A 14,402-nucleotide genomic window follows, 5' to 3' on the forward strand; every position below is an offset into this window, starting at 1 on the left:
AATTGAGAGCCTTACTATCAGGTGCCATTTAGAACTCAAAGCCCAAATCTTTTGTTTTCACCCATCTAGACCACACAGATAAGAATTAGGAAAAAGGGGCCGGCCCAGTGGCTCAGGCAGTTAGAGCTCCATGCTCCTAACTCCGAAGGCTGCCGGTTCGATTCCCACATGGGCCAGTGGGCTCTCAACCACAAGGTTGCCAGCTCGATTCCTCGAGTCCCGCAAGGGATGGTGGGCAGCACCCCCTGCAACTAAGATTGAACACGGCACCTTGAGCTGAGCTGCCTCCCGGATGGCTCAGTTGGTTGGAGCACGGGCTCTCAACCACAAGGTTGCCAGTTCGATTCCTCGAGTCCCGCAAGGGATGGTGGGCTCCGCCCCCTGCAACTAAGATTGAACACGGCACCTTGAGCTGAGCTGCCTCCCGGATGGCTCAGTTGGTTGGAGCTCTCAACCACAAGGTTGCCAGTTCGATTCCTCGACTCCTGCAAGGGATGATGGGCTGTGCCCCCTGCAGCTCGCAACAGCAACTGGACCTGGAGCTGAGCTGCGCCCGACACGACTAAGACTGAAAGGACAACAACTTACGACTAAGACTGAAAGGACAACAACTTGAAGCTGAACGGCACCCTCCACAACTAAGATTGGAAGGACAACAACTTGGAAAACAGGCCTGGAAATACACACTGTTCCCCAATAAAGTCCTGTTCCCCTTCCCCAATAAAATCTTAAAAAAAAAAAAAAAAGAATTAGGAAAAAAAAATCTTTAGGCCACATAAATATGATCATTCACACAGCTACAGTAGCTATTATGAATTATGTCCGCCCCCAAAGAAATATTCAAGTCCTAACTCCTAATAAGGTACTGTGACTGTGACCTTATTTGGAAAGAGGGTCTTTGCAGATGTAATCAAGTTAAAATGAGGTCAGACTGGATTAGGTAAACCCAATCCAATGACTGGTGTCCTTATAAAACGAGAAAAATTTGGACGCGGACACACAGGGAAGAAGGTCGTATGTCGACAGAGACAGAACTAGAGTGACACAGCTGCAAGCCAAGGAATGTGGAGGGTTGTGGGGAGCAATCAGCAGAAGCTAGGAAGAGACAATGGATTTTCCTAGAGCTCTCGGAGGGAATGTGGCCTACTGACCCCTGGGTTTCGGACTTCTAAGCCTCCAAAATTGAAAGAATAAATTTCTATTATTTTAAATCCCTAGTTGTAGTACTTTGTTACAGTAGCCCTAGGAAACGATTACAGCAGCTTTCACAAGAAGAGTCACAGACACTAAGATGGGCTTCCCGCTTCCCACAGGACAGGCACCCCTCACAGAAATGTCTATTCCCAGGCTGGACAGCCTCCTCAGACCACTTGGGATAATTTCTGGTGGGTCTTCTGACCTCAAAGAGGTTAAATTAAGTCAGGTTGTTTCAAGCCACACATACAGGGAATACAGATGGAAGGAAGTAATAACTATTTTCTCCATGAGGAGATTAAAGAAGTAGTAGAAGATAAAGGGAGCAAGGAGAACTGGGGCTTGTTTACATAAACAGGCTTTTTGAGAGATGAGGAAGATAAGAAACTGAGCAGGCCAATTGAAAGATACGAGATTTACACACAGCCAAGGCTCTTGGAGAGTATCTGGAAAGCCAACATTTACCTTCCATACAATTTTAGTATTATTTAAACAAATATCTATCAGGGGACTTTATTCACATGAGAATTTTTATATTACCCAGGTACTCACCTCTAATGTTTCATCAAGACGTTGCTTTAATTCTACATTTGACAATTCTGAATTAGAATCTATTAGGGAAAAAAAAAATTTTTAACTACTTAATACAGGACATTTATTTACAAAATATCAAATACATGTGTCCCCTAAATTACAAAGAGAAAAGAATTATAATAAACCAAACAATGACAAAAAATAGCTTAAAACATTTCATAAATGAAAAGACACATACTTTTGAATAAAAAGACTTTTTTAAAGGACTTTAAAATAAAGCTGTTGTGAACCAATTAGTTAGTTACTACATACAAACACATGTCAACGTTCAAACCTATAGAGTGTTTTTATGAGAGTTTTCATGAGTTTATTTGAGACAAACTGACAATTGCTGGGAAGCAAAGTCTCAATAGATTGAGGAAACTGCTCCAGAGAATGGCAGTTTTGCATTTTGCAGCTTATTTTATACTTTAGAAAGCAAGGCGGGGAAATGGATTGGATAAAAAGGCACAATAACAAAACACTGACTTCTTTTACATTGGTGGGTACAGGATAGTTCACAGCACCTAGAGACAGTATGCGGGGAGAACAAGATAATAATGAGGGGTTGTAGTCTCTAGCTGTGGTGTAGTGGTTGTACCCTGACGGGTCTGGCAAAGGAGATGACTCTGACATTTCAAGGGTGTGTTATCTTAGATGCAAAAAAGACAATAGGAAGCCTCACTTAAGGTAAAGATTGACCTTTGTCAAGGAAGTTCAGGCATAGGACTTGACTGCCTGCCATGACTTGCTTTTAGTTAAAAATTTTTAAGTTCAGACCATCCTGTGTGGTTACTTTCAGTCTCTGGGTTTGTAAGACCTGCTATGTAGGCCACCCCTGAGCTTTTCAGGTTTAGTATATGGCCCCTTTTTTGTCCACACGCAATATAAAAAACATGAATGTTGGTGAGTGAAATGAATAAATTTTTGTGTTTGGCTTGTTTGATCAATACAGTGATATGAATAGCTAAGAAGTAACCTGTATTTAATTTCTTTCCAAAGAGAATGACTAGAAGTCTCCTAAACTTCAATTATTTCTCTTCAGTTATTTTCTCTTTAATCAATTGAGACATTAACCTGGCTTTCCAGGAGCTTCATTTTCATTTGGTCTCACTGGCAATAGAAAAACATTAAAGTGATAAGTGACAAGCAAGAGGAAAAGAAGTAAAAGAAAAAAAATTTAGAATATTTTGAGGGATATTAAAATTTTCTCAAAACATTTTTTTTCTTTGCTATTCTGAACTTTCATCAATATGACAGTATCGAAGGCGAAACCTAATCATGTTTTTATTCTGATGATATGGGGTTCCAAGGAGGGACAAAAGTGACATTAGGTTAACAATAATAAGTTCTGTTTTATTAATACTTGTGGTAGGCAGAATAATGGCCGCCAACGAAGTCCACATCTTAATCCCCATAACCTGCGAATACATGGCAAAAGAGACTTTGCAGATGTGATTAAATTAAGTACCGTAGATGGGAGACTATCCTGGATTACCCAGGTGGGTCCAATGTACTCACTAGGGTCCTTACAAATGAAAGGAAGGCAGGAGAGTCAGTGTCAGAGTGATGCAGTGTGAGAAAGACTCCATCAGCCACTGCTGGCTTTGAACATGGGGGATGGGGACCACAGGCCAAGGCATGCAGGTGGCCGCTAGAAGCTGGAAAAGGCAAGGTAATTCTCTCCTAGAGCCTCCAGAAGGAATGCAGCCCTGCGGACACCTTGATTTTAGCCCAGTGAAACCCATTTTGGACCTTTGACCCACAGAACTGTAAGATAATAAATTTGTGTTGTTGTTTTAAACCATTAAATTTCTGGTAATTTGGAAATTACCTATTAGCAATAGGAAAGAAACTAACACAATATTCTTACCTAGGATCAGGTCAACTTTGACAAAAAGACAAAAGTCCATAACCCAACAAACAGGAGCTCATACTATTACATCTTGTTTCTATCCCAGTGGTTTCCTCAAGTTTTTACAAAGGCATTTTAGCATCATGTTCAGTTTTCAATATCTTGCTTGCAAAACAGTATCCATTCTCTGTGCGTGATGTGGAATTGGAAGAAAAATTTGTAAATAACCCCATTCTAATTCCAAGGAGGATTTTGCGGGATGGGGATAGAGCCCCAGCTACAACATAGTGTTTGTATATCTGAAACGTGTTTCTCAAATTATTTTTCTGTTGCTCTAATTTGTGTTTGTTCCACTTTGGTGGGGAAGTTTTACAATGTGGATTACAAAAGATTCAGCCACAGCAACTCTGTACCACAACGAAGTCATGGACTCATCCACAGGCTCCCAATCACTGGAGTTGCATCATTCTATCACAATATGATTCTGAATTGTATTATTTCCTTAATGTACAGCATAATTTATTTTTAGTTATGATTAAGATTGTTTTGATAGAAACATCAATTCTTTTGAACCATCACCAATTCCAAGAGGTAAATAAAGATAAATTTCTAAAATCCACTCTGGCAACCCATTTTCATGTGTTGAAAGGCTGGCAGCACTGCTAAAATTCACAGGGGAAAAAGGGTGGAGAGGACACTAGGCATTCTTACCAGTGCTACTTTGTCGTCTGTGATGGGAAATTCTGGACACTTCAGGGTATGTATGTTGCAAGCTCTCACTCCTGGAATGCTGAAAAACAGCACCACTTCTTTCTTCCCCCTTTCTTGGAAATGGGGGAGGGCCAAAGTTCCGTTCATCTGACCTTTTTCTAGATGTAAATAAATGTGAAATTTGCACTTCATAAATACCGCCGGGCCTTCTTCCGAGGCCATACCCTAAATCACCTTCTGCCATGTCATCGTCCTCTGTTTCCCAGGTCTGCGCCTCTGCCTCACTCAGTGACCTCACCACGCTGCTCATCAGCCAGATGTCGTCTTTACCATAGGAAAAACAGGTTATCTGTAGTTAAGAAAAACAGTAATTAAAACACCATCAGTATAAGAAAGTTAGGTTTTCCAAGGAAGAAAAGTTCCTTTCTGTATTATGCAGGCATGACTATCCCAGCGAAGCACAAGAGCACAAATGCAATCTAAATTCAAGGTCTTCAACATTTCAGGATTTTTTATAGGTAAGAAAAATTCCAACTTCTTATTTCAAAGATGTGGGGAATTGAAAGGAGGCAGGAAAGACTTTTACTGAATGTAGTAGTCTACTAATCAGGATAAAGCAGACAGAGCTTTTGCCAAGAATACTCTTGATGTACAAGCTTATAAAGGAAAGGGTCTGGTTTTCACAAGCCTAAGTGCTACATAAAATTCAGAAGTCTCTAAAAAATGAGACTTCGAATGAATTAAGACTATCCTGCCTCTCTCCCTTCACAGCCCTTTATCCACTTTAGGTGCTCAGGGTTCTTCCGGTCTCTCCAACAGCTCCACTTGGTCCATTTCTGTGTAGACAGCTAGCAGAGGTTTTATATTTGGGACAGTGAGAGGTGGGAAGGAAGAAGGTGCCCCACTTATCTTTCTCAAATCATGCTGCACCTGTATTCAAAACCCTCCTCTATTTCACAAGCAATCAGAGCAAAAGCCAAAGCCTTTTGAATGCTGAGGTCCTCTGCTCATCTCTGCCCCTCTCTGTCATCCTAGGCTGACGGCCTTGCCTCCCCAGTGTTTTGACGGTGCCAGTACTCCTGCCCCAGAGCTTTGTGTTCCCGCTACCTGGGGGAATACTCTTCCTCCACAGTTGCCCAGCTGGTTCCTCACCTCCTGTGGGTCTTTTCTTCATGCCATTTTCTCAGTGGGGCCTGGTACCCCATCTTAAATTGCAAACTACTCCTCCCTGTCCCACTTACCTGTTTTATCTTTCTCCTTAGCACTATGGCCTGTTAACATACTCCTCCATATTTTACTCATTTTTCAAAGCATGCCACTAAAAGGGAGATGGTAGTGCAAAAGTGGGAGCCCAGTGAAGCTGAAGGTGGCTTCAACCTGCCTACGATCCTCTCAAGAGGTATGACATCCTGAAAATTTTCCCTTGCCAGTGTCCAAACCCACTCTAAATGGCCCTAAGAAGAATGTAAGCTCCACAAGGGCAGAAGTTTTTGCCTGTTTGGATCACCACTGCATTTCCAATGCCTAAAACAGTATCTGAGACAAAATCAGTGCTCAATAAATACTTGTTTAATAAAAGAATAAGGCAAGGAAGGAATATACAAACTGAAATACTTGCCTCTAGGGCAGAAAAACAAAATAGTCACCTCAGCAAGGCTCCACACTGGATACTGTGGGGCTAATTACCTGCCTTTCTTACTAGAAGAAAACATCTCCAGGTAAAATGCCCTACAGAGAAATCATCATTACCCAGCCCTCTCCATGTGAAGACCATTGTAAGCACCTACCTGGCGACAGTGGCCTACCTGGTGGCTGGAGAGCACCTGAAATGTTCAGCATTGTACCTCTCTCTAGTACAGGGTACAGTTAAGAGAGACTTTCACCACCACCAGACATTTCAAAACTGCTGCTTTGCTGTAGTTATTTAGAAATATTTCATCCTTTTCACAAGACTCATTAAAAAAAAAAAAAGAAAGAAAAAGAAAGAGGGCCGGCCCGGTGGCTCAGGTGGTTGGAGCACTGTGCTCCTAGCAGAGGTCACTGGTTCGATTCCCACATGGGCCAGTGAGCTGCGCCCTCTACAGCTAAGATTGTGAACAACGGCTCTCCCTGGAGCTGGGCTACCGTGTGCTGCCAGGAGAGCTGCTGTGACCAGCTATGAGCGGCCAGTTGACAGACTGACTGTCTCAGCTGGGGGGAGTTCAAGGCTCATAATACCAGCATGGGCCAGAGAGCCGTGTCCTACACAACTGGACTGAGAAACAACAGCTTGAACTGGAGTGGGGGAGAGAGGCGGAAGAAGGGGAAAAATAAATAAATAAATCAGGTTGCTTATTTAAAAAAAAAAAGAAAAACACATCTGACGTTTTTTTCTAAATATCCTTCTTTTAAGTAGTTGCTTACCAGGATTATCAAAAATAAAATCTCAGTCTTTCAAAAATAATTAAGTCTCATTTTTTGCTGAGATCCTTTTCTGATTTTTCCACTATTAAAACCACACCTAGCTGCCAAATCTGATTATGTATAAAGGGTTTTTTGTTATTTTTAGGGTCAAAGTAACATATATTTTCAATGTTTAAAAACAAAGGCCCTTGAAAGATTTGAAGTAATACATCCTAAAAGAAGATACATAGATGGAAAGACACTCAACCTCATTCGTCATCAGGGAACTGTCGATTTTAAACTACAATGAGATTCCAGCACATACTACTGCTAATTCCAAGTGTTGCTGAGGACGTGGACATCCATATACACTGTTGGTGGGAAAATAAAATGGTACAAACACTGAAAAGTTTGACAGTTTCTTTTAAACAGTGACCCGGCAATTGCATTCTTGGTATTTACCCAAGAGAAATGAAATCAAATGTTCATACAGAGATGTGTGCATGAATGCCCATAGCATTATTCAAATTATCCCAAAACCAGAAACAACACAGATGTCCATTAACAGGAAAACAGACAAATTCTAGTACATCTATAGAATATATTCAGCAATAAATAATGAATTTCTGATATGCAACAGTGTGGATGAATCTTACAGACATTATGCTAACAGAAAAAACACATACTGTATGAAATCCTAGCAAAACTAATGTATATGACAGACAACAGATCAACAGTTGATTGGGGTGGGAAGGTGAACTTCAAAGGTCACGAGGACACTTTCTGGGGTGACGGAAAAGTCTTATATCTTGACTAGAATGATGGTTTGTCAAAACTAATCCACTGTATACTTACAATGGTGCATTTTATCATATGTAAATGATAACTCAATAATATGATGTTAAAAATTGTTTAAAACACAGAAAAAAATAAGGGACCTTAAACTGGATTAGGGGGCAAGATGAGAAGTGTGTTGTCAGTTGTATCCTCCTAGAGAAGAAAATTATTAAACTGTATGCCTTAAATCAGCAACAATTTTTTTAGTGACAATAGCAGCTAGCACTTGTTGCTTGCTTTCTTCCATGTGCTAGGCACTATTTTAAGTGCTTTATTTAGATTATTCTATTTAGTCTTCACAAACACATGGTAAGCAACACTATTATTATAATACTTAAGTTTAGACAATTAAATTGAAGCACAGACAGGTTAAATAACACAGCTAACAAGAGCCAGATTCTGAATTCAGATCCCTGATGACGGACACTGTTAACACTCTTAGCCATTGCTTTCTGTCATTTGGAGAATTTCAGTGAGATTAACATCAGAGCAAACCAAATTTCTATTATTTATGACATCAAATAGAACTGAAAGTAAAAGTCTAAAATAGCTAGTTTTAGCAACACTCAACACAGTCTACTGGACCCATTTTCTCCCCAAATTTTCATAAAATCATTTTGGTTCCTTTACAAGTTTATTTCCTAAATAAGTAAGTTTGTCTATGTTTATTTGTCAGGGTAGATAGTAAATTATTTAGTACATAAGAGGCTGTGTTTTACCTCTAGTGCAGCAGATTTCTGTTTATAAATGCAACCTCACATCTCTGTTAGGAGGGTGTGGTCACAGGCAGCTAGCAGTGAAGAAAATGGAATTGGTCAACACAAAGGAAAAAAGCAATCAGGGGAAAGCATAAGCAATCACAGGATTACCTAAGAATATTTTTTAATGCACCACATATATTCAGGCATCATGGGGACCTCTTCCCACTATTCAGAGTTGAATATAATAATAAGCTTTCACATGGACCAATGCTCTACTGTTTTTTAAAATGTAACTTCGGGAACTGTTGGCTATGTACCCGCCCATGTTTTTACGCTAATAGTAATACTAATATGGAATGCAGTCAAATTAAACTTGACTTTTGGAACACATTACTTCTAAGAAAGGGAAAATATTTGAAGTTAACTAACGTTCCATTTGACTAGTTTTAAATGCATTCAATGTTGACAACCAGGGAGGCAGCAGGATGTGTGATGGAGAAGGCCTGGTCTCAGGAATTCTGGGTTCAAAGTTCACTCCACCACTTGCTGCTCTGTGATACTGGGCAAGTTGTTTAACTTCTTGGAGTCTGTTTTCAAATCTCCAAAATGGGTTTAAGCATAGCTACTTTACAGGGTTATATAAACCCTAAATTTGAAATCAATGTTTACTGAATTAGAATTTGAGTATTAGTTTCTTCATTTGTCAAATGAGGGGATTGGATAAGATTACTTGGTTCTTTGGAGCTCTAAAATCCTCATTCTATATTAGCATTTTCCAAAGTGTGCCCCATGGAACCCCAGTCCTATGAACTATGAGTTGTTACTAGGAATAAAAGAGCACTTCTGGTTTTATTAAGGGATGCATCTTCCTATGCCGGCCCAGGCATACATGACTTGCCCCAAATTATACAAGTAGTGGCAGAGCCAGGACCATATCTCTGGCTCCTTGTTCAGTACTCTGGCCATTTGGGAAAGGCCATAGGATGAACATATTACAGACTATGAGCAATCTTCCTACTTCTGTACTAAAACAACTTTTTGAAAAGTGACCACTGACTTCCTAATTGCTAAATCCAAGACCTAGTCTCAGTTCCTCAGCCACCTCCACGTCTGCAGAAGCTGTGACTCCTGACTCACCATGCCCAGACCCCTGATCCACTTTGGCTCCCCAACTCCACAGGAATACCAACTCTCTCATATCTGCCTGCTCAGGCTCCTTTTCCTCTTCCTGTCCCTTCTATATTTGTTTGGCTTCCACTCCTAAATACACATCTCCAGCTGGATATCCTGCCAGCAATTCAAACACAGATTGTTCAAAAACAAATTAATTACCCGTCCCACTTCCCACCTCAGCCAAACCTCCTCCTGTGTCCTCTATTTCTGCAAATGCATCAACCATGCTCCAAAACACCAGGCCCAAAATTTTGGAATTTTTTTTTTCCCTTCCTCTTTCTTCTCTTTAGTGCCTTCAGTTGTCAAGCCCTCTAGATCCACAAAATCTCCCCAAACCATGACCTTCTTCGCACATTAGCTTCACAGCCCTGGCTGAATTTCTTGTTACTTCTCCTGGACTAAACCAACGGTTCCCTAACTGGTTTACTCCAAGCTACCCTACACACTGTTGCCAAGTCAATCATCTCCAAGCACAGATCCAATGATACTCATCTCTTGCCCTAAAACCTTCCATAGCTCCCATGGCATAGATATTAAAGTGTCACTCTGTTTTCTACAACAAGAATCCTGATTTCACTTCCTGTTTCAGCTGTCAGAACTCTCTGGGCATCTTTGTACTTCTGCAGAAGAGGGACTGCACCTGCTCCCAGGCCACTCACCTTCAAGCCTCAGCTGATGCCATTCTCCATGCTAGGAATGCTTTTTCCTCTCAGGCCCGCTTCAGTTCATTGCAGCCACTCCCTCCAGTAGGCTTCCGGACTACCCTGGGCCAGACATGATTTCTCCTACCTCTGAGCCCTCCTGGCTCTATATCGTACCTTTTAATAGTCCTCACTTCCTACCTAATGCTTTTATTGTACACGCCCTTAGTGCAGGAGTACATATGTCTTATTTGCTTGGGCATAACAGGTGTTCTAAAGATATCTGATGGACAGATTTGAAAAAGAAAACAGTTTCCTGACCAAAAAACTTGGACTAGAAGGATCCACACCCACTAACTAGCCTGACAACTGTTGCCTTAGCAAACAAGTTGGTCAAACAGACACCTAATTCCTGTCAGGCAGGCAAAGAGGAAAGAACTGGACCCCTGCCTAGTGAATAATGGCCTGCTGCACAGCGCCATAAGATTTTATGTTTTAACTTTTCTGTTAAAATAATTTTAATTTACAGTAAGTTGTAAAGATAATACAGAGAGCTCCTGTGTACCTTTTACCCAGATTCCTCTAATGTTAATATAGGGTACGGTTATCAAAATTAATACGTTAACATTAAACCACAGACTTCATTACAATTTGCCAAGTTTTTCTACTGAAGTCCTTTTTCTTTTCCAGGATCCAATCCAAGATGCTACATCCCATTTAGTGCGCTGTAATGTTAAGGCTCAAAATTAATAGAAAAGCAAATAAATATAGGTGGAGGAGAGTCAGAAACAGGATCTTCCAAATCTAGTCCTTATATTTTTTAACATCAGACGAGGCCATTAAACTAGCATTATGGGAAAAAGAGACAACTTGCCAGCTTGTTCACAACCTGCCGAGTTTCCACGGATGTGCGCCCCCCAGCCCGGGGTCCACCCCACTCGCTCCCACCTGCCAGCTCTGGCGACCACACCCTCCACCACGGAGGGTTTGGGAACTTGCACTCAGCTACCAGGACCCCCGCCGCCCTCGCGCCCTCGCGCCCCCTTGAGCGCGCTCACCCGGCGCCAGCCTCCACGTCGCGCACCCCGCCTGATCCTCCAGCCACGTGACTGCGCGGCGCAGCCCGGAGCGGAAAGCCGGTGAGGCCGCCCAAGCTCATTCCGCGAGTGCGCCGGCATATTACAATATCCAACTACAAAGCCCGTATTTTTCCCACTACGGACAACCGAATTCTAAATAATAGCACGAGACTTGGAAAAACAGAACACGGCAGCGTATGCGTCAATAAAGGTAAAATTAGTTGGTTCAAAATACTGTGTCTAGGAGTCCTGTAAGAGAAGGATGGAGCTGAGCTGAAGTTCAACGGTGGAGGCGGACCTTGATACGCTGGCTTTCAGTACTTAGACATGAGGAGAGCATTGTAGGCCAAAGGAACTGCTGGGGACACAGCCTGACAGTGGGAAGGAGCGAGAGGGAATGGCTTTAGCTGATACTCAGACGGCCTATTCCTGTGGATTTCCTGGGACGGCCCCGCCTCCCTCTAACCTCACCAAAACATGTTGGGTCATTAGATTAATTACTTTGGTGAAATGATTTTGGTATTATTTGGTATAACATTCGTGAAATAACTGAATCGGGACCTGTAGTGGTCAAAAAACTTGACCAGATTTAAAAATTACTCTGGTTTGTAAATAAACTGATGAACCTTTTCCTCCCAGTAACAAATTTTTTTTAATTTATTTAATATTTCATTGGGGAACAGTGTAGACTTCTAGGACTTTTCCAAGTCAACCTGTTGTCCTTTCAATCTTAGTGGTGGAGGGTGCAGCTCAGCTCCAGGTCCAGGTTCCTTGTTAGTTGGTTGCAGGGGGCACAGCCCACCATCCAGGGAGTCCAACCCGGCAACCTTGTGGTTGAGAGCTGGCGCTCCAACCAAAGGAGCTATCTGGCCACTGGGAAGCTGAGCAGCAGCTCATTGACTTCATTCTAGTCGCTGGCCCATGTGAGAATCGAACCCGCAGCCTGGTTGCCCAGAGCTCATGCTCTAACCAATTGAGCCACCCGTCTGCCCCAACAAACTTCTTTTAGTCTTCCTCTTTTTCAGATCCAGCCGTATTTCCCTTAACCAGGTACTTTTCAAAAGCATACATACCTAGTTATATGGAAAACCAGACAGAATTGAGGCTCTAAAATTTCTCCTAGTTATAGGACAAAATCATTGCTATGTGCTTATTAGATGCTCAGGGATTTAAAATTATCATAAAAGATTAATAATATATTTATAACTGTAAAGTCTGTACTATCTCATTTAGTAACAAACATATTCAATAGCTTTGCAAGCAAAAACTAATTTTTCTTCACCTTAAACTTTATTGTATAGTCAATCCTGAAATGAGATACTGTAAGTCCTTTCACTCTTTCAAAAGTTCTTTTTCAGGATTGTTTGGCTGTTCTAGTTTCTATGTTTCCATATGAGATCAGCTCATCAATTTTTATGTTATGGTGGGATTTTTATTGGTATCAAATTTATAGATCAATTTTGGGAAAACTGACTTTAATAATATTGACTCAGAATTCATGAACATAGTATATCCATCTAACTGGATCTTTCATTGGAATATTCTGGATGCAGATCTTGCACATATTTTTAGACATATACGTCAGTACACCATGCTTTTTGGTACTATATAAATGGTTATTTTCATTTTTATTTCCAACTATGTATCACTGCTATATGAAAATGCAACTGACTTTGGTATGTTGGTCTTGTATGTGACCTTGCTATAAGTCACTTATTAGTTCAAGTAGCTTTTGTGTGGATTCTTATTGGAATTTCTATATAGGTAATCATGTTTACTGAGAATAATTTATTCCTTTCAGAACTGTATGTCTTTATTTTCTTGCTTAATGCACTGGCTAGGACCTCCAGGACAACCCATATGCTTTTTATTCACTAGTCTTGTTTTACAAATTATTTTTTTAATCCCTTTTCCATAAAAATAAACCCCTTAAACAATAAACCTCTGGATGGATTTCAGGGGTCTGAATCTTTGAAAAATATGAACATTTTGTATTAATATGTATATTTGTATTTCCTTGAAGGAAGTGGGTTCATAGCTTACATCAGACTGTCAAAGAGATTTATACCATCAAAAGGGTTAAGGAACTAAATTTTAAGTAAAAGCCTAGGTATATATAATATAAAGATTTTTCATGATACTGTTTTCCACATATATAGCAATGAAAGTTTTTAAGAACAGTGTTGTTTTTTTACTTTACCCTCCCCCACTCCATTGGAACAAATAAATGTTTCTCAGCACTTTTGACCCGTCACTTTTATGTTAACGACAAATTTAAATGTTGGTAGGGATTGGTGGTAGGACATGCTTATAATGCAGAAGAAATATAGATGAAGACCAAACCTCTATTTCAAAGCCCACAAAAATAAAAATATACCAAGAAGGGCATAAGGGGGCAAAAAGTCACTGGTTATGCATATATCAAAGCTTATTATCTTAAGGCATTCTTGAGAAACTGAATAAATCAAGAAGTCTAATTTACAGAATTATAACATGATTAAAAATTTGGCACACTTCTCGTTTGGTTTAAATTAGCCAATTTAAACAAAAAGGTAACAAGTAGGTTTAAAACCAGAGACAAACAGTGAATGAGGTATTTTTAAGTCCTTTTTCAAACATTTTAAAATGTTAAAGCATTGTTTAGTTTCACATGAAAACTTAAGACTGAAATTAGTGACTATATTAATATTTACAAAATTCCAAAAAGGTGTGTAGCTCTGTATTACACTCCATTATCTTCCTTCTGTTAAAGGAAAATCTCATTTATTATCATGAGTCAATCATAAGTGTTATGACAATTAGCAGTCACTTGATTAGCATGAGAATTTAATGAATCCCAGTAGTGAAGACAATAGTCTTCTCAAAACAGCTGTCTATACTACTAAAAATAATAATAAACACATATATGGTGCTTAGTATGTGCCAAGCACTATTTATTTAATCCTTGCAATAGCTCAATGGAGTAATTGTGCTCATTTTATGTGATTAGTAGTACTGGGTAGTACTGGGTAGCCCCTTTGTGATATTTTCCTGTCCAAGTTATCTTTCTTCTTTACCACCATACCCACTCTTGAAGGCCTTGCATCCATTTATCTTTCTCCGATACTCATGGTAGAAAATAATTTTAATCTCTTCTATTCTCTCAGTATATTAGAATCTCCTATAGGGCACTTGTCACAATTTACCCTTTTTGTGTGCATATCTTCTTTGTATACTAGGTAAATATCATCTAGAGGTCAATAATTTATCTTAGGAG

At 40.2% G+C, this 14,402-nt stretch overlaps 1 protein-coding gene across 4 annotated transcripts in view; it reads right to left on the reverse strand.

The window, feature by feature from the left end:
- Positions 1 to 11,506, reverse strand: part of CCDC125 (coiled-coil domain containing 125) — a 28,868-nt gene extending 17,362 nt beyond the window's left edge. The window contains exons 1-3 of one of the 4 annotated variants that reach the window (XM_033110116.1): positions 11,445 to 11,506; positions 4,334 to 4,682; positions 1,747 to 1,805 (exon numbers count right to left, since the gene is read on the reverse strand). In XM_033110116.1, the coding sequence (XP_032966007.1) occupies positions 1,747 to 1,805; positions 4,334 to 4,682; positions 11,445 to 11,486 (450 nt within the window). In that variant the 5' untranslated portion in view covers positions 11,487 to 11,506. Of the gene's footprint in view, positions 1 to 1,746; positions 1,806 to 4,333; positions 4,683 to 6,138; positions 6,268 to 10,085; positions 10,393 to 11,125; positions 11,176 to 11,444 lie in introns of those variants that run through there. The other 3 variants (XM_033110118.1, XM_033110119.1, XM_033110117.1) reach the window with 3 other exon arrangements.
- Between the last annotated feature and the right edge of the window lie 2,896 nt (positions 11,507 to 14,402).

Source organism: Rhinolophus ferrumequinum, chromosome 7 (genome assembly GCF_004115265.2).
Source record: "Rhinolophus ferrumequinum isolate MPI-CBG mRhiFer1 chromosome 7, mRhiFer1_v1.p, whole genome shotgun sequence".
Classification (NCBI taxonomy): Eukaryota; Metazoa; Chordata; class Mammalia; order Chiroptera; family Rhinolophidae; genus Rhinolophus; species Rhinolophus ferrumequinum.